This window comes from Xiphophorus maculatus, chromosome 22, assembly GCF_002775205.1.
Source record: "Xiphophorus maculatus strain JP 163 A chromosome 22, X_maculatus-5.0-male, whole genome shotgun sequence".
Lineage (NCBI taxonomy): Eukaryota > Metazoa > Chordata > Actinopteri > Cyprinodontiformes > Poeciliidae > Xiphophorus > Xiphophorus maculatus.
In genome coordinates, this window is record NC_036464.1 from 27,087,797 (window position 1) to 27,113,941 (window position 26,145).

Below are 26,145 nucleotides of genomic sequence, written 5' to 3' on the forward strand. Positions count from 1 at the left end.
GGATGAAAGTGCCAGTAATTGATTATCTGTCAACAAACTTGGCAAACCGTGGCTTCTCTAATTAGATTCAATCCTCAGCTTTTATGGTGGGACATAAAATGACTGCCGCTCCTCAAGTTATAAATACACTGAATATTACATAACTCAGTGCTACAGGGCCTTGTGAATCTACTGTATTCACAACTCTTGACCTTTTCCAGATTTTGTTACAAACACAACATACTTTATTGAGATTTTCTGTGATAGACCATCAAGACAGTGTAAAGGTGAGGGAATAGTGGAGCTGGTGTTTAAGAAATCTTGAACAGTGACTGCGCTACAATGGAATGTTGTGTGTTGGAGTTGAACCAAAACGCAGACAGCAGCTCGAACACTCACAGCAAGATGAAATGCTAAGGAAACAAGTACAATGCACATGCATGTATAAATGAAGTAATACAAAGGAATAAACTAAAATAGCAAAATGAAAAAAGAATGATCAAAACAAAAACACCCAAAGATCATAACATGGAATTGTTGAGCTCAAAGCAAATTTCTGCACTAGAATGGTTCAGTCAAAGACCATACAGAAATTCAACAGTAGTGGCATCTATGATGTCTCCAACAATAACTTCTATTGGCCGCCAAGTTTCACCAAAAACTTGCGCACTATTTATTAATTGACAAAAAACATTTAAATGAAAATGAAAACCCTCTCCACCCACCTATGTAAACTGTCCAAGCTATCACTTCACAGAGTGGCCATCCATGACTCCCACACTCAGCTCCTTCAGACTAGCCCGCAGCAATTAGCAAACCCCTGGTGGAACTGCTGAGCTCATTATAGGAGCTACTTCTAAATGCAACTCTGGTAAAGTTGTTAAAGGTTTAATAACGGAGCCATATTGTGACGACTTCCTGAAGGCAGAGTTTCAGAAAGAGGAGGAGTTTTTAAGGAGACAGAGGCCCAATTTCAAGGTGTTAAATTAACTCAATATTTTTAAGTCACATCTCATCTATACACGTAATACTGCCCTTTTGAATTTTACCTTCAGGTTGGCACTACAGAGCGCTATTTGCAATAACCAATTGCCACAGAGAAAGTATCTTCCCCCCGGCTGTCTCTCCAATGAACCAAATGAACACAGCAGTTTTATAGTTTTACAACAGTCCTTCTGTTTTATTTCATTGTATATAATTAAAAAATGCCTGCAGATACATGCACATATTATTCATTCATCCTTATTTTATATCCTCTAAACTTTATTTATTTATTTATACATTGTCTGTACTGTAAGCGCTTAATAATCAAAGTCAAATTTCTTATCTGTGCTCCTTACAAAGCTGTATAGAGCTCAGAGGGAAGTCATTCAGCGTGGAAAAGACTTTTTGGAACAAAGCATACCACGTCGGCTACACTCTGCCACTCTACAGATTTAGATCAGATTCCCTGTTTTAAATAACGGTGCTACAACATAACCCCTGAAACAACTCAAGCAATCACAGTGTGAGCATTTCAAATTGTTTGAAGTTGTTAAGGACACAGCAGATATGTTTTGATATGAAAACAAGGTTTTTGCATTGAGAGCCACAAAGGTCAGGATATGCTTCCTTTGAAATGTCACAAGAGATGCACAGTGCTGTGAAAACGTATTTTCAGTTTCGGATCATCAAACAAATTTGAATATCATACAAAGGAAACCTGAGTTAATATAAAAGATAGCTAATAACCTATCCAAACCAACCTGGCTCTATTTGGAAAAGTGATTGTCCTCCAACCATACAACTGCTCGTACCATCCCGGGTGATTGTTTTCAATAACTCTTTTTACAGAAAAGTTTTATTTTGGTCTCAGAAGTCAAGCTTAAAGTCCTGCAAATGCATTTAAATAAGACTTTACTGGGTTACTCCAAAACCTAGATCAATTTGTTCTTATTTTCTGAACCAATGACCTGCTGCATAACCCAAGTGTGCTTGAGCTCAAGGTCTCAAACTATGGCTCTCAACTCGGCACATTGGGAACACCAACAAAGCAAGTCATACACTAATAATACGGAACTTTCCCTTATCAAATAAAGGTTTTGCAAATCATGAACTGGGTATTAAATATTGTGATTTTAGTGTAGAACAATCGATTCCATGTTTGAAGAGTTTTAAGTATTTAAGTCTATAAACTACAGCAAATTGAGATACTCAACAAATGGCTTTGTGCTTGTATCGTGTCCAAAAACCCCAAAGCACTTCACACCACAGTCACTCACCCATCCATGCACACACTCACATACTGATGGTGGCAAGCTACTAGATAGTAGCTGCCCTAGGGTAGCCTGACAGAAGGCTGACATGCACCGGTGCCACTGGGTCTGGTGGAACCACCCTTCTGAAGCCAGCTTCAGCTCTGTATTATACAGAATGTTTCTGCTTGGTGTAAACTGTCAAAAGAACATGTCAATGCATCTAGTATATGTCTCATACAGATATTGTATGCTAACCATTTTTTTTGATAACGTTTTTCTTATCTCATTTGGCATGGAAAATGAGAAGGAGACTACTCACTTGTGTTACCCAAGACTAATGCTGGCATATCCAAGGCTAGCATTAGCCACTGGCTAGCATTAGCCACTGAATTGCTTGAAGTAGACAATTCAGACCAGCCTAGGTATGCTAGTCATTAGCCTCTTCAAAGTTAATGCAAGTGAGTAGTCTCCTTCCCATTTGTCAACGCCAGCTACTCAGGTATCAGTTTTGGCCTATTGATTTTGGCGCCAAAAACACGCCATGTCGAGCTGATGGCCGGACATTGTATTGACAGCAGCAGACCACTCACTGTCTCAGTTTCCTGTTGTCAGGCTATGCAATGTAAGTTAGCATCATAGCAAATGTCATTGTACATGTGTAGCGTGTAAAATAACATGTAAAACAACCAAAAGGTTGTTTTACTGTCAGCTGAGCAACACTTTCCTTGTTGTTTCGCACATGCTTGCAAAACAGCAGCTTTAAGGGGATCACAGCAAATTGGCTTCATACACACCTTCTAAATCTCTACCTTTATGCTACATACTTGCACCTTTACGGTGCTGATACTCAATTAGAGCTGACATCCCAGGTGAAACACATTTCCTAAATAGATCCGTGCAAGCAAAACCATCAGGACTATCAGTCCAGGGCCACCAGGATCAATAATCACTGATCTATATTTATACCAGCATGCTCACACAAGCCCTTCTCATTAGTTGTTGCAGTGACCATTGATTACAGTAATTCCCATAGCCCCCAGCCCTAATCTTTGCCTTTGCTTCTTTGTGTCTCTCCCTAATCCGCAGCAGGATCTGGAATATGATCGTAATTAACTTTAAGGTTTATTGTGGTTGTTCTCATTCAACTCTGCAACCAAAACCTCCGTCATCTTTCACTGCTGAAGAAATTGCTTTTATCGAAAGCACCTAGAGAAACTTGCTGTCTTAATTTTGGGGGTAAGCACATTAGTTAGAGTTTGGTCCAAGGACAAGCCAACATATTACAAGTGTGGAGAAAAAAACTCTGTTTGTAAATGTAAAAAAGCAGCTTAGTATTCTGCTGAGCAACAAAGATCAACCACCCAAACCACACTTAACCTCTAACCCCCTGATCTGCCTGCAGTCTTGATAAGAGTCACTTTTATTTCTATTAAACTATTCATTTGATTTCCTGGGTTGTATAGTCATAGCTGTTTGCCACTATGTGCTAGAACAAGCTGATTTTTGGGTGTTTATCTGGTCTTAAACTGTCTGAAGACAATTTATGCTCAGCAACACAGTTTTTCCAGACGGTTCCCTCCAAGCTCTTATATCACAGCAGGATTCTGGCTCCTTGTTTACACACTCTGAACAGGCAGCGAAAACAGATTTATTTTAGTGGTTTTAATTTCATAACTTTTGCCATAATTTCAAAGTAAAGTCTTGCAGGGAATTTGTAAAAGTCTTTTTAGGTTATTGTTTCTAAATTGGGTAAAACTCATCTTGGTGCCTGAAGTGAAAAAATAAAAATAAAAAAACAAGGTCTTTAAAATGCCTTAGTTATGTTGCATTCTATCTTCCTCAGCAGGGACGTCACTAAAAGATAAGGGGGATGGAGGAAACTATATACTATCGGCCGTATTGTGTGTCAAAACATTTTCAGACATTATTAAACTTCTTCAATAAAATTTGTAATACTTATAGAACATTTAATGATCACTTTTCTGGTATGTGCTGTATGAATATTTGCACACATGGTGCTCTTTTGATGGAAGAGTTATTAAACTATGAAAGCAACCTATCATACAATTATTAACACCACAAGTCCTCTGTTGAGACAAAACTAAGCAATTAAAAGTACAACAATTCACTGAGAGCACAACTACTGTATGTAACCATTATAGTAAAGTAAGTAGCCCACCTTGTCTAAATAACGGCTAAAAACAACAATCTGGTACGACTGAGGCTGCTAATTCACAAACTTTGCTTCTAAGTACCACGTCTGACCGATGGGAATTTAAAGAGTGATTGAATGATAGTTATCCATTTTAAATTAGTCAAATGTAGTTCTTTAGTATCACCACTGTTGCAAGTTAGCTAGCATTGCTTAATAATTGCACAATTTTCAGTCGACACTAACATTGTTCCAATTGTAGTAAACTCAGACATTCTGACTTCCCATTTGAAAAAAAAAACAACTGGAAAACTGGCAAAGTTGTTTTTCCTTCTTGGAAAGTGGGAGGAACTCCTACCACCCCCAGTTAAGATTAGATTAAATACACATATTTTGCAGTTACCTGCTTTGTACTTGACTTTTAGCCTGTGTGAAGTAAACTGGAGTATTTCAGAACTGAATTAATACTAGTTCTTCCCAGCAGGCAGCAGCTATTCAGCTTACTACAGGCTATGGTGATAACGCCATATGCAATGGCAAAAACAGAAGGGACAGTTTGAAGGCAGCTATGAGGATAATATCTACATAACAGCCATTAAATGAGTTGATAACATCCAAAACGGATAGCAGAAGAAATTACTGGTTATTGATGAAAAAAAACAATAACAGTTCCTCCTTATTGAGAACTTTTTGAGAACCCACAATTTTATGACTTTTTTGGGGTCAGATTTTATCCCCATAATGTCTTACTTTTGTATCCTCATGTACAGGTAACAAGTACAATTGATAAGTTATTGTTGCATCCCTTGGCTAATTATTGGTGAAATAAGCAATAATTAGTTTCAGACTCCTTTTATTTAAAAGTTTTACTCCCTTAGTAAAGTGTACGGATTAACTTAATAAACTATAAGCAACAAAAACTGTAATTATCTGATCAGTAATCACTTACATAACCAGTCTTGGAGAGGAATCACGATGCAGTTCAGTCTTCTGTAAGTGAAAGTCACGAACTCACTCGTCTTCAGTAATTGGAGCACACACCCACATGTCCACGCAAACAGTTGGCCTTGCAAAAGGAGACAGAAAAAAAATCTTCTTCCCACCATCTTTGTGATGCAGTTCATAAGACAGTAGAAGTAACAGACAAAAGAGAAAAGTAATGAACTGAGATACGCTGTATGGGGCAACAACTCTCTTTATTGCGTATCAAACTGACCGAGAACACAAATTCGCCTTCCCCTAAGATCCCGTAATGCCATGTGAACATTCAATTACTCGACAGCGTGGGGAGGATTCATTTATGCTGTGGAAATGAGGTGCAGTGAAATTCTAAACGGCTCTATAACAGCTGCAGGACTTTCCCCCCCCCGTTCCAGTAGAAAATGGGGTAAATTTCTACAGGCAAGACCAGTTTTAAAAAAAAAATCATTTCAAAGCTCTTCACATTCTGACTTGCACACAAATGCAAATTGTACATGGATAATTACAAGCATAGTTATAGCAAAACAAAATATTCAATTCCTGAGCTAGTGAACCCAGGCTTAACAAGGCAATTTGAATCCCAAGTTACTCAGAGCCAGGCAAAAATACAGCTAGACAAGAAAATAGCAGAGAACAACCAAAACACTAGAATTTGATTTCCATTGATGGCTGTCATCAGGACAAACCAGAAGCACTTGTAGTAATAAATAAACCAATCCATGGTTGCACTTCTTAACCACATACACAGTTTTTTTTTTTTTGGTGACAATAACTGAGGTCTTCATAAACTGGTATGTTCATGGACTGGTTTACTTTGTGCGTACCCACTTTAGCCTTGTGTTGTCAACAACAGTGGAGCCATTTTTACATTTTATTTATGTCTGTCTTGCTTTCTCCTCACATTAGTTGCGTTTCCTTTGACAATAGAATTGTGAAATTGAAATCACAAAAGTAAATGTGCTTAATGGAAACATGTCAGTTTCCAAAAAGTCACGTTTTTCACTAGAAGGTTTTTGCACTAGGATGATGTTGTTTTTCGACTGTATCAAAATAGATGTATTTTGCAAAACTGCAATGGAAGCACGTTTTTTGCACCACATGAGTCGCGTGATCAATAACAAGATGTTATTACTGGCGATAGTAGGACGATGGTTTGTTTTGGGGTTTTTTTTTGGACTTCATAAAAAGTTAAGCTTTTCACTGCAATGAGTCGAATCCACAGCTCTTCTGTAAAACGACCGACTACTATTTCCCCAAAATGCCAAGTACATCTAGGCGGGGCTTGTTGCTCCAATACCTGAACGTTTGCTCCGATAGCTGCTAGGTGAATTTCATTAGTTCCAAGTGTAGCACCTTAAACCACTCTATGAGAAAAACTAAAATGGTGGGTGCTTGGGTTCGACATCAATGAGGTAATACCACTGACCGGGTTTGTAACAAATATGACCCAGAGAAATAGAAATTCAGGCGAAATTACTCAGCTTCACTTTATTAACTACGGTGACATGGAACCCTCACTGTTAATCACCATTGAACTGTAAGCTGTGAATACTTTTAAGTTTTAGGAAAACAACACCAAAAAAAAATGGAAAACAACATATACTTTTCACATAAGGCAACACATAAGGCGGGCCCACTAAACACTTAATGTTCACAAGCAATGTCCAAGCTAATATATCGTCCTGAACAGTCAGTTCTACTCACGACCTTCAAATGGTGGTGGAGAAATGGGAAAAGACCCGAGAAAACCCAACGGTGCAGGCCTGTGACCAACGAGGAGTAGACATTGAAATCCCAGAGGGAGGACGAATGAAAGAAACAATTTGAGAGCGGTGCAATTCGGGGAAAACATAGGAAACGCTGAGATACCTCCCTCCTCTCAACTCCGCCGCGGCTCAACGGCTGCCGCAGGACCGTGGCGCTAAAGCGTTAGCCCACTTAGCTTAGCCCGAAGTCCGTCGCGACCACTTGCTCCGGCCCCCTCCTGCCTCGTCCCTCCAGCGTCCACTGAACTCCTTCAACTTCTCCCGACTTCCGTGCTCTCTCGTCCTGTTGTCCCTCTGTCTCTCCTCTCTTTCTTATTTATTCCTCTTTTCGTTATTGTTTTTTTTTGTTTGTTTTTTCTTCCGTCCGCCTCCGTTCTCCACCCTTCACTCCTTTCTCCCTTGCTCCCGCCCTCTCCTCCTCTCCACCAATCCCCATCCCGCACCGGACAAACTGTCCCCACTGCCAATGAAAATGGTGAGATCAGAGAATGCGCAGTGCAGCTTACGTCACACTGCTTCTTTCAGTTACAATATTTACACAATAGCTCACTAACAAACAATAGTTTTTATCATCAAATAAGATAATTACTCAATAGTGACCTTTATATTATTCAACTATTAAGGTGAAGGAAAATACCAATGTATTTCTTTCAGAAAGAAGAATACTAAACACTTAGTTGTTCACCAATGTATGTTTGAGTAAACAGTAATTTACTTTTAATATACTTGTATCTTATTTTGAACTATGTAAAATTAACCTTAACAAATAGTAACTACCATAACCTCAGTTTGTCACTGGGCTACATCTTCCCCCTTCTAGAAGGTTTTGATGTCCCCATCAAAATTAACGAGGGACAACTAACAGAGGACAGTTTTGATAAGAACTCGGCCTAGAACATGTTTCACACATGGCCATGGGGTGGCACCAGAGGGTATGGCAAAACTGGCTTCTAGGGACTTGGTAGATTCCACTTCCCACCAACACTCCATGGCTGAAGACTGTCACCGGCCGGTCAGAAGGCTTTCCGAGTTCATCGTAGCTCAACCGAACTACAGGTCGGGCAACTCTCTGTGATCTTTTAGCAGGGATCTGTGGTGGATAGAGGTCTGTTTCCTCCACTGGATCAAGGGTTGGATCAGGAATAGCAGTAATGTCTGAATAGGTACTAGAGACTGCCTCCAGTTCTCCCAAATCCTGGACTGATCTTGTTTTATCACTTTCACTGATAGTGAGCCCAGATATTCTGTTGGACAACTCTGGATGAGTCAGTAGTCCATCCAAATCGACACCCTGTGGTTTGGGTAAGAATACTTCCTCGTACTCTGATTCTGGGTACATTTCCTCTTCATTGTTGGAAGACTTTAGGAGTCCACCCACCTTTTGTTGCGCTCTTGTTCTGCATCTTTCTGGTGGTTCTGTGCCACTGTCATCCAATGGAAGTCTCACCAGGTATCCAATAGGCAACAAGTGATTCCGATGAACCGTCTTCTCTGCACCCCCACCTCGTTCAGGTTTAATCTTGTAAACTGGGAGATTGGGCAATTTATCCACAATAAAATAGGGTATGGGTCTCCATTTGGCTTTCAGCTTTTGTTTTCCTGCAACACCAAAGTTTTTCAGCAGAACTCTGTCCCCTTTTTCCAGAACTTGTTCTTTCACACGCTTATCGTGGGCTGCTTTGTTCCGTTTATGATTCTTGTCAGCTGTCTCTGTTGCCAAGTCATAAGCTCTCTCGAGATCTTTCTTCAGTTTGGTTACATACTGATGATAGGAGACAGACTTTTGACTTTCATCCGACACACTGAAACATATGTCTATAGGTAGCCGGGCCTCTCGTCCAAACATTAACAAGTAGGGCGAGTACCCTGTTGCCTCATTTTGAGTGCAGTTGTAGGCGTGAACCAACTGACTTATCTTTTGACTCCACTTGTTCTTTTGCTTTGGATCAAGGGTTCCAAGCATTGACAGAAGTGTACGGTTGAATCTTTCGGGCTGTGGGTCTCCTTGCGGATGATAGGGAGACGTTCTTGACTTACGAATCCCACGCATCTTCAAGAGATCTCGGATCAGTCTGCTTTCAAAATCCCTCCCTTGGTCCGAATGTATTCTTACTGGGAGTCCATAATGGACAAAGTAACGCTCACAAAGGATCTTTGCCACCGTGGCAGCTGTTTGGTCCTTAGCTGGGAAAGCTTGGGCATATCGTGTAAAATGATCTGTCACTACTAGGATGTTGGAAAACCCCTGTGAGTCCGACTCAAGTGACAAAAAATCAATGCACACAAGGTCAAGAGGGCCTTGACTAGTTATCTGTTTTAAGGGAGCAGCTCGCTGTGGAAGTGCTTTACGAGTGACGCATCTTCCACAGTTTCTTACATATTGCTCAACCTCAGCTCCCATCTTGGGCCAATAGAACCTGTCACGGATGAGTCCGACAGTTTTCTCCACTCCCAGGTGCCCAGACTCATCATGGAGGGATTTTAACACCATGGAGACATGTTCTTTAGGGAGCACTATCTGATAAATTTCCATGTCGGAGGGTCTCTTAACCTTTCTGTAGAGCAAACCATCTTTGATGACCAGTCTACTCGCCTCCCTGTTTAGCAAATTAGCCATAGTGTTATCCCCTGGTGAGAATGGTATACCCTGGCAAAGTGACCGCTTGATGGGAGCGATTGCTGGGTCTGCATCCTGTGCTTGGATGAGGTCGTTGTGGCTAAGTCGCATCAAGCAACCCAGATCGAGGTGAACTGGATAAGCGTAGCAGACAGGTATGCCATCAGGGGAGATCCCTAGAGACTCTGCTATTGTGATTGTCTCATCGCAAACTTTCTGTGAGTTGACCTGCTTACACAGTGTTTTGACACTTTCAGGCGGCATAGTTTGCCAGTCTTTATCTTCTGCTGGTAAGGGGTTTCGTGATAGCGCATCAGCGTCGATGTTGTGAGCCCCTAACCTATACTGCAATGTGAAATTGTATGTTGAAAGGGCAGAAAGCCATCGATGACCAGTGGCATTGAGCCTGGCTGTTGTAAGAATATATGTCAACGGATTGTTATCCGTTTGCACTTTAAACTGAGCTCCATACAAATAGTCATGGAATTTGTCAACTACAGCCCACTTTAGAGCCAAAAACTCAAGCTGGTGCACCGGATAGTTTTTTTCAGATGCACTCAGCTTCCGGCTAGCAAAAGCCACAGGCCTCAATCCTTCAGGGTATTCTTGATTCAGAACTGCACCCAGGCCATGCAAACTGGCGTCTATGTGGAGGGTATAGGGTTTGGTTGGGTCGGCAAACGCCAGTACCGGTGCATTTGTGAGGCAGTGAATGATCTGGTGAAAGGCCTCACTGCACGACTGATCCCATCGACTGCCAAAAGGCTCGTTAACCTTGTAGTAGGTTTTGCATGTCCCCTGACTAGATTTACTTCTCTTTTGGGTGGGGGGATAGCCTTTGCATAGCTCCGTAAGAGGTCGGACGATGATGGAATAGTTCTTTATGAATCGCCGATAGTAGCCACAAAATCCAAGGAACGACTGCAGAGAGGAGAGATCGGTTGGCTGCTTCCACCGGGTTACAGCTTCCACCTTTTTGGGGTCAGTAGCAATGCCATGCTCAGAGACAATATGGCCAACATAGGTAACTTGTGAACAACAAAACTGACACTTGTCAAGGGACAGCTTTAGTCCAGCCTCCTCAAGGCGTGCTATGACCTTAAGCAGCCTCTCTTCGTGCTCTTCAAGGGTTCTGCCAAACACAATCAAATCGTCCAGGTACACTATGACCTCCAGCAGACGCATATCTCCTACCACTTTCTCCATCAGCCTTTGGAATGTCGCAGGAGCCCCTGTTATCCCCTGCGGCATCCGTTCAAACTGATAGAACCCCAGAGGACATATAAAGGCTGTCTTTTCCTTGTCCTCTTCAGCCATAGGGATCTGATAGTAGCCGCTGCGGAGGTCTAAGACAGAAAACCACTTACTGCCCGTCAGACAGTCTAAGGCATCGTTGATCCGGGGCACAGTGTACTGATCTGGGGTGGTTCTGCGATTCAAGGTTCTATAGTCGACACACATCCGCAGTTGACCATTCTTTTTCCGGGCAAGGACAATGGGTGAAGCGTAGGGGCTTCTTGATTCCTTTATGATGCCTGCTGCAATCAGCCCTTGAAGATGGCGCCTGAGGTCATCTAAATCGGCGGGAGCTATGCGGCGGGAACGCTCCCGGAAGGGTGTACTGTCAGTCAGACGGATATGATGTTCCACACCCTTGGCCAAACCTACATCCCATTCATCAGTGGAAAACACATTGGAATGCTGTGACAGCTGGTGCTGTAGTCGTTCTTTCCATTCTCTGCTGATTGAGATGTCTCCAAAATGGAACAAAGAAGGGTCAATGGGTGGAACAGCATTGACCTTCCTTCCTGGGGCATCCATCACCATGTCAACTACATACAGGTGAGCAATAATGGTGCCCAATGGAATAGCTGTTTGCTTTAAGGACTCATTTCTCAGCAGCACCAGAAAGCTGTTCTTATCTAGCATCTTAGAGAACAGTACCGTGGGCTGGACCAATACACTTGGTGGAAGAGCAGGTGAGGCAGCACGTTCAGTTATTAGTATGCTGTCTCCTACTGTTTTATTCTCTTTGACTTTACAAATGGCAATGTGTTCTGTGCCAGCAGGAATGATTAGTGGGCCTGGCCCTGTCCACTTTACATCAGCCACTTTAATATCTTTTGCAAGCTGTGGTTTATGGGCAGGTAAAGAACTTTGTTCCTGCACTTGGACTCTGGCTGAGTGGACTTGCTCTGAGCCTTTCACTTCTGGGTTCAAGTTGATAGGCTGAATTCCTTTGACATTTGTGCCAACCAAGACTGGTACGGTCTCAGAACAACGTGGGTCAGGACACACTAAAGCCAGAACCGGAACTGACTTGATTGTTTCAGACTTGGACTGTCTAGGGAGCTCCAGATCAATGTGGATGTATCCTTTGTATGGGTAACCACTCTTTGATTCACTGAGGCCCCATATGGATAGACCAGTAACCGGGTGGAGTGGGACATGTGACAAGTGTTCTGAGTAAAAGCTGTCAAAGATGATGGTTATTTGGGACCCACTGTCCATCAGAGCAGTGCAAATCTTGCCATTGATTTTCACTTCGGCAAGGGAAGGAGGTCCAATTAGTCCCTCTGGTAAGCCACTGGTCTCTACCATGATAGCGCTTCTCTTTACATCCACATTGGTAGGTTTTGTTCTTGTGTTGCTGTTTTGTTTCTGGTTTGTTCTTTGTTTTCTTTGCACCTGTATCAACTTTTGTATTACTTTAGGGTAGTTCTCTGGGGCTGTGCATTTAGTTGCCAAATGCCCATCCTCCCCACACCGGTAGCAGAAAAAATCACTCGAGTCCCTTGGTGTGAAAGGTCTTTGGGATACTGAATTTGACTTGACTTCATCGTGATGTGACATTGTAGTGGAGCGGTAACTGGGTCGAAGAGACATAACAGAAACTTGCTCTCGGAGCTCTCTAACTTCTTCTCTCAAAGCTTGCATGCTTTTATCTTCTACTGTCACTTTCGGTGGGTTGACTGTTAGCTCAGAAGTGGCAGCAGCAGTGCTGGGCGTGAATGATGAGATAGTTAATTCACTCACTTGCGTGCGGAGCCCTTGTATTTCGGCTTTCAGATCCATCACCTCTTTGTCTGGCACTGCAATGGTACTTTTAGCATACACAGCTTTGGGAGGTTGTAATCTACGACGGGAAGCTTCGTGTTCCTCTTCATGCCGTATTTCATTCAACAACTGTAGAAATGGAGGGGGATTTTGCCGGCGTTCTCTCAGTCGAAGATTTAACATCATTAGATCTGATCGAGTGCCACCTTTAATGAGCTGATCAATACGTGCTTGGTTGGCGGTAGCTGACTGCAGGCCACCCTTTTTAACAACTTTATTGAGAACTCGCTCCATGCGCCTCAGAAATTCAGAGAGCTTCTCATTCGGTTGCTGACATAGCTGTCTGAATGTGAAGTACAGGTCTTCTCCAGTTTCAGGCGTGCCAAACGTGCTCTCCAATATGTCGAGGTACTCCATAGCGGTTGCATCATGGTTGTTGAATCGAACGGCCTGCAATATTTCCAGAGCTGGACCCTTCACACTTTCCATAACTCTCATTTTCATTTCTCTCTCAGGTCGATCAGACTCTTCTATCATAAGCCTGGCTTGTTCAATCCAGTTCTCCAATGTCTCCTTCCCTGGAGGAGTGGGTTGCACTCCAGAGAAAGTGCGTAGACGTCGGTAAGGGCTTCCCTCACTGCTTGAACGAGGATTTGCCATTTGAAGGACTTCACCAACTGCTCTTATAATGGCTTCAGGGGTGGATGTTCTAAATGGGGAATCTTGACCCGAGTCAACAAATGGGTTACATCCGCTTCCAGAGTTCTGTGGTTCATCTTCCTCTTCAGAAGGTCCAAAGATTCTCCATGGCTCATCTGAGCCCTCTGGCAAGACATCCAGTGGACAGGCTTTTGCATTGACTTTCTGCCTACACTCACACAGCACAGTTAAACGTTGAGTCTGCGGATCATACATCCTGCCTCTCACTTTAACCCGACCAAGTGCTTTGATTGACTGCAGAGTTTCTTCAATGGTATTCACCTCTACCTCTTCTGGGACATTCTTAACCAATATGGCATACTCTGGGTCAATACCTTCGCCCTTACACCAGTGCCTCAACTGAGCCATCCCCATGACCTTTACTATATTTCTCTATAGGATTAGTGCTTAGTTAGGTTAGGTTAAGCAAACTGAGCAAGTTTAAACTAGTTTTTTTTTTTTTTTTGTTTCCCTGGGTCAGACTAGAAATATTTTATTTTAGTTTATTTATTTATTTATTTTTACATTCCCCGTACGGGCCACCACTTTATGTAGCACCTTAAACCACTCTATGAGAAAAACTAAAATGGTGGGTGCTTGGGTTCGACATCAATGAGGTAATACCACTGACCGGGTTTGTAACAAATATGACCCAGAGAAATAGAAATTCAGGCGAAATTACTCAGCTTCACTTTATTAACTACGGTGACATGGAACCCTCACTGTTAATCACCATTGAACTGTAAGCTGTGAATACTTTTAAGTTTTAGGAAAACAACACCAAAAAAAAAATGGAAAACAACATATACTTTTCACATAAGGCAACACATAAGGCGGGCCCACTAAACACTTAATGTTCACAAGCAATGTCCAAGCTAATATATCGTCCTGAACAGTCAGTTCTACTCACGACCTTCAAATGGTGGTGGAGAAATGGGAAAAGACCCGAGAAAACCCAACGGTGCAGGCCTGTGACCAACGAGGAGTAGACATTGAAATCCCAGAGGGAGGACGAATGAAAGAAACAATTTGAGAGCGGTGCAATTCGGGGAAAACATAGGAAACGCTGAGATGCCTCCCTCCTCTCAACTCCGCCGCGGCTCAACGGCTGCCGCAGGACCGTGGCGCTAAAGCGTTAGCCCACTTAGCTTAGCCCGAAGTCCGTCGCGACCACTTGCTCCGGCCCCCTCCTGCCTCGTCCCTCCAGCGTCCACTGAACTCCTTCAACTTCTCCCGACTTCCGTGCTCTCTCGTCCTGTTGTCCCTCTGTCTCTCCTCTCTTTCTTATTTATTCCTCTTTTCGTTATTGTTTTTTTTTGTTTGTTTTTTCTTCCGTCCGCCTCCGTTCTCCACCCTTCACTCCTTTCTCCCTTGCTCCCGCCCTCTCCTCCTCTCCACCAATCCCCATCCCGCACCGGACAAACTGTCCCCACTGCCAATGAAAATGGTGAGATCAGAGAATGCGCAGTGCAGCTTACGTCACACTGCTTCTTTCAGTTACAATATTTACACAATAGCTCACTAACAAACAATAGTTTTTATCATCAAATAAGATAATTACTCAATAGTGACCTTTATATTATTCAACTATTAAGGTGAAGGAAAATACCAATGTATTTCTTTCAGAAAGAAGAATACTAAACACTTAGTTGTTCACCAATGTATGTTTGAGTAAACAGTAATTTACTTTTAATATACTTGTATCTTATTTTGAACTATGTAAAATTAACCTTAACAAATAGTAACTACCATAACCTCAGTTTGTCACTGGGCTACACAAGTGTGAATTATGACTATATCTCATGCAACTGTTTACATTTGTTGATGCCATGATTTATAATGACTTTATCAAACTTATTCACATATGATTTTCATTTCATTTTTATTTAACAGAAACACAGTGATTGCGAAATTGTGTTTGTTTTTGACATTAGCAGACTATAAACAAAGATTTGCACACATTTGTAATAAAAACACAGCCAGTGTTTCCAGTAAAGAAGTTGTTAGTGAGACAAAATAGTAGAAACAAAATAGCTTGTAAAAATGTTTTGGCCAAATCGTTCTATTTTTGACACTTACACTCAGTAAAAATGTGCCAACCTTTAATTTTAGTATGGACCTAAATGCTCTGTCTTAATTTCCTAGAATTGTTTCATTTTATCATGAGTCAAATGGAAAGCCAGGAAGGCAGCTTTCAGAGAAGCTAAAGATAGAGACCTGTTGCTAAGTGGTCAACATGCTACAGCTAAAATGCCATTTAACAACGAAGGTGTTGTTTGTCGCTTCCTCTCACCCAACAAATATCTGTGTGGAGCCGTGTTAAAAAGACTGAACAGAGCCACTCAACTTATGTCTTTAGGTTTGTAAGTTCAACCACAAAAGGAGTCTTTAGTAAAAAGGCTAATGGAGCTTGTTATTTAGAGTTGCTCTGTTAAACAGGCTGCTGGCTGGGAGCAGCTAGACTCTCTTTCACTGTGAACGTTATAAGGAATTGAAAAGCATTTCAGTTGTAAGGAGGAAAATCCAGATTAGTTAGACATCTTTAAACTATATTTAAAGTTTAAAGCTAACTTAAATGTGAAATTAGGCTGAAGTCGAAACAGCAGTGCAAAAAGTTGCAACATGTATCACTAAAGCTAAAAAAATCCCAGACAGCAGATCAACAACTAGTCTGCTCTAGTGGCTTTATTTGAAAGTGAAGTGGCAGGACAGTGGGGTTGTGAGGGAGGGGAAGACAAGCAGCCAAGGTCAACAAGCTGGGACTCCGTACAAGGGTCGCATGCTTTACCCCTGCGCCACTGCTGCACCCGATAAATTTTACCTTTGAACTTTTTCACATCTTTACCCTGTGGCGCCGTTTCCTCACTAATCTTCTAACAAACCTCTGAGGTCTTCACAGAACAGCAGGGTTTTTATTGGTATTTACTAACTGGCCAATTTCTATGCGAAATGCTTTGGGCTGGATTATATTTTGGAATTCCAGAATAAAACACGTGTTTATATCTAAAAAGTGATGAGCTACCTATAATTTTTCTTCCTGTTCCCAATTATACACTACAAGGTAGCTACAATGCCCCATACTAAAAATGTTGAAGTTCACATATTAATAAGACAAATGGAAATATGAATACCTTTTCTAAGACAATCGAGACCATTTCAAAAGTCTTTCAAAGCAAAATGAAGCAGCAATTTTGAGTACATTTCAGATAACACTGAATGTGAAACGAATAACTTTCACCTCTCTCCATGTGAAACTTCACTCTTTTCATTGAAAGACAAAATGTCCACTCATTTTCAGTCCAAACCTGACTATGCGTGAACATACCAGCAGTATGAGCTGACTCAGAGGACCTCCCTTCTGCTCGCACACAATCACGCAGCGATTGCTCGACCCGCTGGATCTCCAGGGAATGCTTTGGCTGTCGGATCACATCTCATCACGGCCAGATTGTCCCATATGTTTTTGAGGCAGGTGTCCTCCTCTCTGTCACCTTTGTGGCCCACAACTTCCCTTTGTACCTGGAAATGAGAGGACATTTCACATGGGGAAGCCACACACCCAGCAGGGGGCGTGGCTATAAATTTATGTGCTATATCAGACAAAAGTTTGCTTTTTTTTGTTGGATACAGCATTTTTAAGCAGCAATAATTTTGTTTGTCTGTTGAAGCAGTTTATGAAAGAAAAGTACCTTAAGAATCTAAATTGTATGTACAAAAAAGTCTAAGAATATTTGGTTCTAATTTTATTCAGGTGAAGGTTGTATTTTTATGCCTCCTGGGCACCTCCCTTACATTTGATTTTTTTTTTTGCTTTTGGGTGATAAATTGAAAGGTTGGAGCCAAATGGATTTCTGAGATGGTTTATTGAGTAGAATTTTCTACCTACTGCGAAGTTGTCAATATGCCAAAGTCCAAAAGACTACCTTTGATTTGTTGCTCCATTCCATTCAACCTGTTAGTGAACAAAAAGGTCATGTTTGTGTGTTTGACAGCGTGAATGTGCATGGCCCGTTTTCTGTTCAGTAGAGACCCAATTACATAAAGATTTCCCATCTAAGGTGCTTAAAGGTTTGGCCCAGTGGATAAGTAATAATAACATTTTTAGCAATTTTCTCCTTCCAGAATGTCCCTTTAGAGAGGAGTTGCCGTATTTCATACGATTTTAAGACCTGTGACCTTCTTAATATTCTGGGGGAGGCCAATCTTGGGACAGATGTTTGAGTTGGATGTCTGAGTGCAGACGTGACCTGGATATTGAGCATCCGTGTGTGCCATTTAAGGTGAAAATGGCACTGAGTGAAGATTTGAAAGCCTTTTCCAGCAGTGGTGCTATGCTGATTAGGACTACAAGCTAATGTTTTTTAATGCAAAAGGTGCCCTTTTCAAATCGCAAATTAATTTCCTTTCATTACTCAATTTGTAACAGTGTTGCCTCATTGAATGTTGCAGATATTGTCAGATCTTTGCAGATGAATGGATACATGCCTTTAAGGCTTCAGTTTTAAAGCACATTTTTCTTCAGAATCTTACATTTATGAGATAAACCAACACAAAGTAGGTTGTTACTGTGAAGAAAATGTGTCTTTTTACTAACAAAAATCTCAAATACATAGTTTCCTATTGTATCCAGACCCTTTTTATATGAAACTCCAAAAATGAAATCCAATGTCTCTTACTATGAGGTGCCATTTGTAAATTTGCAATTTCACAATCTGTAAATTTAAATTTACAATCAAGAAATCAATTTATTTAGCCTGTCATACTTCCACCATATTATCCATTCACTTACACATGTCACAATTTAAAATAAAAATCCAATTAGCAAGGTAAATATATAGTGTGCAGGTCAATTTTGTTATTAAGCTTCAAATTAAATATTAAGTTACTGGGCCAAATTTTTGGTTTTAAACCTCAATACTTAGTCCCAAAGTAAATATTCAGCCTGGAACTAAATTTTTTTATCTAATATTTGCCAGTAATCCCAATCTAAATATTTAACTGTCTAATATGTTGAGTTTAAAGCTCAGTATTTAGCTTTCTAATGAATTATTTGGTTTGGAACTGTATCATTTATAAATTAATGATGGTGAAAACATGACTGAAGAATGAACCCCCATTATGTTTCTTATGACAGCCTAAATAGTCCAAATTATTGTTGTTATTTTTTGACAGTGCAACTTCACAAACAGCATCTTGTAATTGTGCTCAGTAGTCACTTGATTATTAAATTTGCTTGTCATCTGTTATCGAATCTTCATAGATTTATGACAGCAAATCTATGAAGAACAAGCCGCAAACTCCGTCGCAAGCCAGGGAACAGCAGACAGTCAGATCTAGTTGTACAAACATTTCAAACAGGTTGAGAGAATAAAACAATATCCTGAGCTTCAAACATGTAATAAAATATGAATAGTACTCGGCTGGCCTGGGAACGCCTCGGGATTCCCCCGGAAGAGCTGGAAGAAGTGGCCGGGGAGAGGGAAGTCTGGGCCTCCCTTCTGAAGCTGCTACCCCCGCGACCCGACCTCGGATAAGCGGAAGAAGATGGATGGATGGATGGATGGATGGATGGATGGATAGTACAAATGTATGAAATCCTCAAAGAGCTGTGCTCTGAGGTTAACGCTCAGACATCGGTGGATTTTTAATTGAAAATTTTGTAGAGCAAACCTTTAAATACTGAAAATGAACAGACAGGCATACAGTTGTTTAGACAATTTTAGAGATTGAGGGAAGGAATTTCTGGAACAGTAATTAATAGTTAATTAATTCTATGTAACGTCCCAAACCTAGTAAAACTTTCATGCTAAGTGAATGTGTAACCCTGATAACTACAACCGTCACTTTATGCTCCCAAAGGGCATCATTTACATCCAACTGTCTAGTTGACTCTTTGAAAACAGTGGAGCACTAATATCTAATGGGCTCTCTGTTCCCTCTGTGCCAACACTTTACTTAGTTCGACTGAACGTTGCATTTGGAGCCATGATGATCAGAGGGCCACAGCCTCATATAAGCTAGTAAAAACTTTGCATTCACTCGTCAACAGCTTGAACATTTTTATTAACTTTAACGATTTAGTTTTTTCCCTCCAAGATGGAATAATTGTAAGGTAAACAACTTCAAGAATTTGTGAAACAATAACTTGGTGGACAGGTTTGAATGTTTTCTCCAATCCACTTTTCTACACTGTAAAGGCTGACAGACACACAAACAACTTCAGAAGAAGAAGATAAGAAGTGGAAGCAGGATGACAGCGCTGCATGTTTTTCAGTGATTTATTACATGAACAAGTTTATTCACGTGTGATTTTTTTCTTATCTAATTGAAACTGCAATTGCAAAATTGTGTTTTTTCACCATTAGCAGAACAAAGTTTTGCGCACATGTGTAAGGAAAATGCAGCTGTGTTCCTTAGAAAGATGCCAACAATGGCAGTTTTTCTAGCCATCAGCTAGTTCCTGGCATAATTCTTGATGGAAATTTCTCTGTTTTTCTCAAAACAAATTGAGTTGCTTTTCAGCCACACAAAACGTTCCAGCTAAATTCACACAACAGGGATGATGTGGAGCCATTCTAAAAGCTGCCAGTCTTCCTTAGAAATAGACACACAAAGTAGTTTGTTGCATTTTACTAAAACAGCTTAATGTTTGAAAGCAGCACATTTGCATTTCATTATTCATAGCTCTTGTCCAGAACTAAACACTGAAGTTACTTTGTGACCTGAAAGTTGAACCTGAAGTTACCTCATGACGCCTCTAATCATGAATATCAGAGTTTAGGGATTTGATCAAAGAACTGATCCATCAAAGTAAATTTAAAATGAGAGAAAGCTGGAAGCCCATCAGCGGCATGTTGCTCCAGTAATTAGAGTTCAGCTATAGGCAGCATGTCTTGCTTCCTGTTTTTAAACACAGCTCATACTCATGTTTTAACCAATAAACTACAGCAGGATCCGACAGGCTGCCCAACTTTAGACAATGAGGTGTGGGTTGTAATCCCAACATGTAGGGTACACAATCTCTTCTCTATATCATAAATGGTTTTTTAAAAATGTTTTTTACTTTTTAAATATTGCATAGTGTTGTATTTTTGAATAGCCGTCCTACACTGCCCTCTAGAGTGTCGGAGAATATTGGGTAAAGCAGTGACAAATATAAATGCTGAAAATCTGTATCAGCCTGATTCAGCACATCTCATCTCCACGCAGAATGCACACACATCAAGCATTAGCCTAGCTTTAGCTAAGAAACCAGTGAAAGTAACGGCTCAGCATTGTCTGGCTGCCAGTCTGTGTTCAGTCTCCATGGTAACTGTTGCCAAAGCATCAGGTGTCGAATCAGACCTTCTGGATATCAAACAACTTGAATGGATGGATGTTGGTTGCCAGCTTGATAACAGCCAGCTGGTTTCATATGTGTTGCTATGGAAACAGCAGGAACATTAATGCTGCTGTCTTTTCTTTGGTGGTATAGATTGTGCTCTTGTACTTGCTGTGGTAAATAACCCGTCCTTTGGCCCAGGGGATGAACATTAGCAGTGAAGTAATAGTTCCGTTTTTTTTATGACCTTTAACCCTGGCACACTTTGAAAATGAGTAGCACAGTTCTGAAGCACACTTGCAAGTTCAACTCGGAATGACTGAAGAAAAAGGGCTGGCCTAGTCAAAGCCCTGTCTTAAATCATAATAAGATGCTGTAGCATGACCTTAAACTTTGTACCTGAATGAAAACAGTTCTGAAAAACAGGTGACACAAATTCCACTGGTTACATAAAAACTCATTATAAGTTATCAGAAATGCTTGATGGCAGCTGTTGTTGCCAAGGTGATGCAACCAGTTATTAGGTTTGGGAGGCAAATACTTTTTTTTTTTTACATCAGACCCATAGTGAATGAAATCAAAGTTATCAGTATTTATGTGATGAGGTTCTATTTGTCTGAAATTGAAATTTGTTTGAAACATTTTGGTGTGACAATAAAGATGAAAGGAGGAAGTATTTCTCACCATACTGTAGCAACATGTGAGTCAGTTTGTTGTCATCATGACATGAGTCAGGGACAAGATGAAGCCTGCTGTGAAATGTGAAAACGCCTTTCACTTATTTTTTTAGTGTTGTGGTTGAAATTACATTTGAATAAGTAGTGGTGAATTTAGATGGCATTTTTGAATCAGAAATATGTCAATTTAATACAATAATCTGAAATGAAAGCAGTTAGATCTCAACGGGTTTCACTCCACATTCTATGCAACTGAGAAGATTTCAGCAGAGACGAACCTGAAGCGTCTGATTTTGACTTTACAACCAGTAAAAGGAAAACATTAATTGGCTTCAGAATGGAGAATGGGAGAAAAGACAGAAAAGATTCAACTAGTAGATACAGAAAAGTGAGTGACAAAAGTGCTTAAAAGAAGCTTCATTGCATTATTTCATCACATAAAAATGTAATTCCTTCTATTTTCTGGTGCTTAGGATTATCAGTGGCATTTGTAGTGGAAACAAATACAAAATATAAATTAGAAATTCAGATATTAAGCTGTCTGGTGGTATTTTAGCATCTTTTTAGTGACCACAACTAGAGTTTTTCCTTTTGTTTGGTCATAGATGTTTTGGGGGGCTGTGAAGCAAACCCATTTATCAATGTCAACAGTTGTGCCAGGAGTAAAAGCACTCTTGACTGACTTATGAGCTTTGGGGGTCTGGTGGGAGGGAGTTGGAGCTACCATTTCTCTGCCTAAAATCTTCCACCTCCAACTTTGGGCACTTAGGCTCAGGAGAGGAAAAAAATGTCACAGGTTTATGTCAAAAAACAAACAAACAGAAAGTGCCAGAAAAGGGCACCGAACCACAAAACCACATCTATTCTTAAAAGTTCATAGCAACTTTTCTACATGAGAAAATGAGAAGAAGCAAATATTAATAGAAATAAAAAAGGATGAGAAAGCATGCAGGACGCAAGGAAGAACAAAGCTGCTGAGAAATCAGTCAGTAGATGCTGAAGATTGATTCTGGTACCAAAGGAAGACCAAACTCAAAAACTGATGCATAAAATAATTGAGAAACTACTGAAAGAGGAGAGCAACAAGACTGAGGAGGAGGAATTCAAGTGAAAAGTTGTCAGGGAGGCAGTAGCTCAGAGGGGTACCATCTACAAAGCTGAAGTAATACCAAACTACGACCTGAATCCCAGAGGACTTGAAAAAGAGGCTTCATGGATGCTGAGAGAGAAGTAATTCAACTCATCACTTCCTTCCACCGTAATGAGCAAAGATTCCAAACCTCAACGACAAAGTTTCTCTGCCCAGGTTTCTAAGATTCTAAGAGGAGTGGCAAAAGCAAATGGGATTGATGGTGTCATCCAGGACATCTTAATGTGGAAAAACATCTTTGCTGCCTGGATATTAGCATGATAGCATAACAAATCCTCCCTGTCCACAGCATCCACAACTTCATGGAAATATGGATGATATGAGTTCCAACAACATTTCATTTTCCCTCAGGATTGATAAAGTGTTCTTGGAATTCAATTGAACTAAATTGAGTGCGTTTGTTCGGTGTAATTCAAACTCTTTTCAGTGATCTGAAGGCGCTCTATATAAAATATCTAAAATATATATGTAAAAAAAAATAAGTTGCTGCAGCAGACAATTTTTGTAGGTAAACATGGTGGAAGAATGTAAAAAAAAAAAACAAAACAAAACTGCTATTGACTTTTTAAAATAGAGTCTTATTTTTCTATTTACAACAATTGGCAGTCAAGCACATATTGTAATGATGTTTTGGTTTTAGAGGGAAGGACAAGGATTCCTGCAGAAAAGTGTTTTAAGATTGGTTATTTGCCCTAAAACACAATGGAAATGTTAATAGTGACTCATTAATGTTTCATGTTTACAAGTTTTTCTGACTCCAACATTTGACAAGTGCTTTTTAAGTTGTCCTGAGAAGAGGAGTATGTAAAATGTTTTTCTGACCTTTTCTTTGTAATTCGCTTAGAGTGTAGTTTGCTATAAAAAAGAAGTAAGCAATAGGCATCAGATCATGTTGTCTCCTGGCTCCTGGCTGACAGAGAACAAAATGAGATCCAGACAGTAGATATGACTGAAGCTGCTTTGCTGAATATTCTCAGTTATTATTCTTTTTGTAAAACTGCAATACAAAGACATTTACATTACATTAATGTTTCAGGTACATGAACAATGCTTAACAGTCTTTACATTCCAGTAAACACACATAAACATCCTATGAACGCACTCACAAGAAAAAATCGTTACATAAACTCTATTGGTGAACGCACATTTAACAGTACAACTAAAATGAAGCTTAACAATGAACAAATTAGCCTTAGAATCCTAACTAGCCTCATGGTAGCGGTTAGCTCCCAATTAGCATTGTTTTGTAACTTAAAATAACATAACACAAAGTGGTATAAAACACCTAAAATAACTTATTTTATTCATACTCAGTGTTGGTTCCCCTCAAAGAGTCACACGCTGGCACCATCTTGTGATGTAATGAGGGTAAGTCAAAGCATAAGCACACAGAAGCGGATGTTGGATGTCTGCAGTTTTGGAGAACGAAGCCAGATGGAGCGATGAAGAAGAGGAAGCTGCTTAGAGAAAACGTCAAAATGGCGCCAGCATTTGACCCGATTACTACAGACAGACACACTCTGCAATGCCGGGGACTTTATAGCAGTCTGTGAGAAATATTTACTATTAAAAGCTTTTGTTTACACAGAAAGCACAGTAGTTCATCTTTTTAAATCATGTCAGTGGTTTTATCGTGTCAGTGATACTTTAAAGGTGCAGTGACTCAAAACCAAAACTTACAACAGACAGAAGTCAGAACAGAAAACGAGAAAAAAAAAACTGTCGAAGAATAATAATGCTCTTTATGGAGCACGGAATGTTGGCCCAAGATAAAAGTTCTGACCAGCATTGTTACTCTGATTTGCATCAACGCCGACTGAGCAGTCTTCTTTATATTAAGTCTCACTTTTTTACACAAAATCAGTGTAAGCTATAGGCTACTAATGAGGCCTTCGCTATAGTAATGTTGCTGTAGAAACATTCTAAGGACATCGTCTGTCATGCCTCTCAGACTGTATGTGGCTCTGAAGTTAAGTTTCTTAGAACGTGTATTTTGGCTCTTTAAAGCCACTCCGATGCCACAAATGGAAGGAAGTTAAAATACTCATATACAATCAGACAGCAATTGCAGTCAAACACTCAGTGATTAAGCTCAGACATGCCATGCTGTGGCTAATTATCTCATAAGCATGCAGTAGGAAGGTTGCAGAGATCAGTGGAAATTTGTCCTGATGTAAGACGTATTACAAGAAAACACAGCCGTGAAAGAATCCACTTTTCTCCCTGGGAAATGTAAAGCTTGCCTATTTCTATGTTTTGTGCCCTTTTCTTTCCGTTAAATCCGAGATCTTTGTTTTATAATCCCAAGCATGAAAGTGTTTGGGTCTGCTTGTTGTCGGCGATAAAAGGTCCGTCCTCTACATCTGTTTACTTCCAGGAAGTTCAACCACATTTCTTGCATAGATTATGTCTGGTGTGAGAGTAATCACTCTATATTTTCTGCATTGATGATAAACACTGACAAATACATTCAACATATTATAGGGTATTAAAAAAAGTTACTGTGAGAGATTTCCAGTCTGTGCTGCTACTGACTCCATTTGATAAACAATGGAAGGGTTCATTGTTTATTTATGTTTTATACTGTTAAGATATTTAGTTTTTTGGCTCTAAGACATGATGATAAATGCTCTTTGAACAACACTGTAAACATAAAAAGCAGGATAACCAAGGCACATTAATACAGTAAAGAAAGATACAAGTACAGAGGAAAAAAAGAAAAGAACCAAGTTTCAAAGCAGACCATGCATCTGAATGTGAGGCAGGTCTTATAGCAGTTTATTGCTGCGAGAGAGATAAATCAAAGGTTGCTTATTTTTAGAGGGGGAATTCGTCAAAAGGATAAAAAAGTGTACCATCATGTGAAAAGAGACAGAACTGATGATCAAATCAAGAAAATTTGCCAAACAGATGTGAGCCGTGCAAAGAGACTCTTCAGGTTCTTCTTGAAAGCAAAGGAGGAGACATTGTGGTGAACCAGGATAAAAAGCTGCTGCGTGATATTTGTTTTTGGGGCAACACACGGTGTGCAGCTGTGGATCAGGCTGTGTCAGCACCGGTACCTAACCTGACTCAGAGAAAGCTTTTACAGCTTAGATAGCGACAGTTTCCTTGCTGCAAGGAAACCTTTACTCTGTCCAACCATGGCAGGCTGAGTGTCTGCCGCTGTTAGTGCTGAATGCATGAAGTGTTATTTTAGTTGTATAGTTTACAATAAATATGAACTACGTTGATTCTTACCTTTGACCAAATATTTTATATTGCTGATATGACATGATATTGATTTTTCTCCTCATGTCTGTGGGTCTACATGAATGTATCACAGAGTCATCTCAGGTCCAGAGGTTGTGGACCAGCACCATGTGAACTGAGAAAGGTCAGAGGTCAAGGTCAGATGAGCTTCCCACCATTTAAAGCACATCTGTCCTTTAAACAAAAGTGCTATAGCTCATATCTATGCCAATAGAAGACAATGGCCACTGTTATCAACTTGACCTCATTTAAATGAA

General features: G+C 40.4%; 1 protein-coding gene and 1 long non-coding RNA gene across 2 annotated transcripts in view; both read right to left on the reverse strand.

Moving 5' to 3' along the window:
- Positions 1 to 17,004, reverse strand: part of LOC111606585 — a 29,118-nt gene extending 12,114 nt beyond the window's left edge. Inside the window, exons 1-2 of the long non-coding RNA XR_002752122.1 lie at positions 16,814 to 17,004; positions 5,318 to 5,434 (exon numbers count right to left, since the gene is read on the reverse strand). This is a non-coding gene — a long non-coding RNA (uncharacterized LOC111606585). The remainder of the gene's footprint in view (positions 1 to 5,317; positions 5,435 to 16,813) is intronic.
- Positions 6,691 to 14,053, reverse strand: LOC111606583. The gene has a single exon (XM_023327469.1). The coding sequence runs from the start codon at positions 13,861 to 13,863 to the stop codon at positions 7,960 to 7,962; it is 5,904 nt and encodes a 1,967-aa protein (XP_023183237.1). The 5' UTR covers positions 13,864 to 14,053; the 3' UTR covers positions 6,691 to 7,959.
- Positions 17,005 to 26,145: the final 9,141 nt, after the last annotated feature.

Coding starts and splice junctions, on each gene's coding strand:
- LOC111606583 (XM_023327469.1), bottom strand. CDS start 13,863: ATGGGGATGGCTCAGTTGAGGCACTGGTGTAAGGGCGAAGGTATTGAC.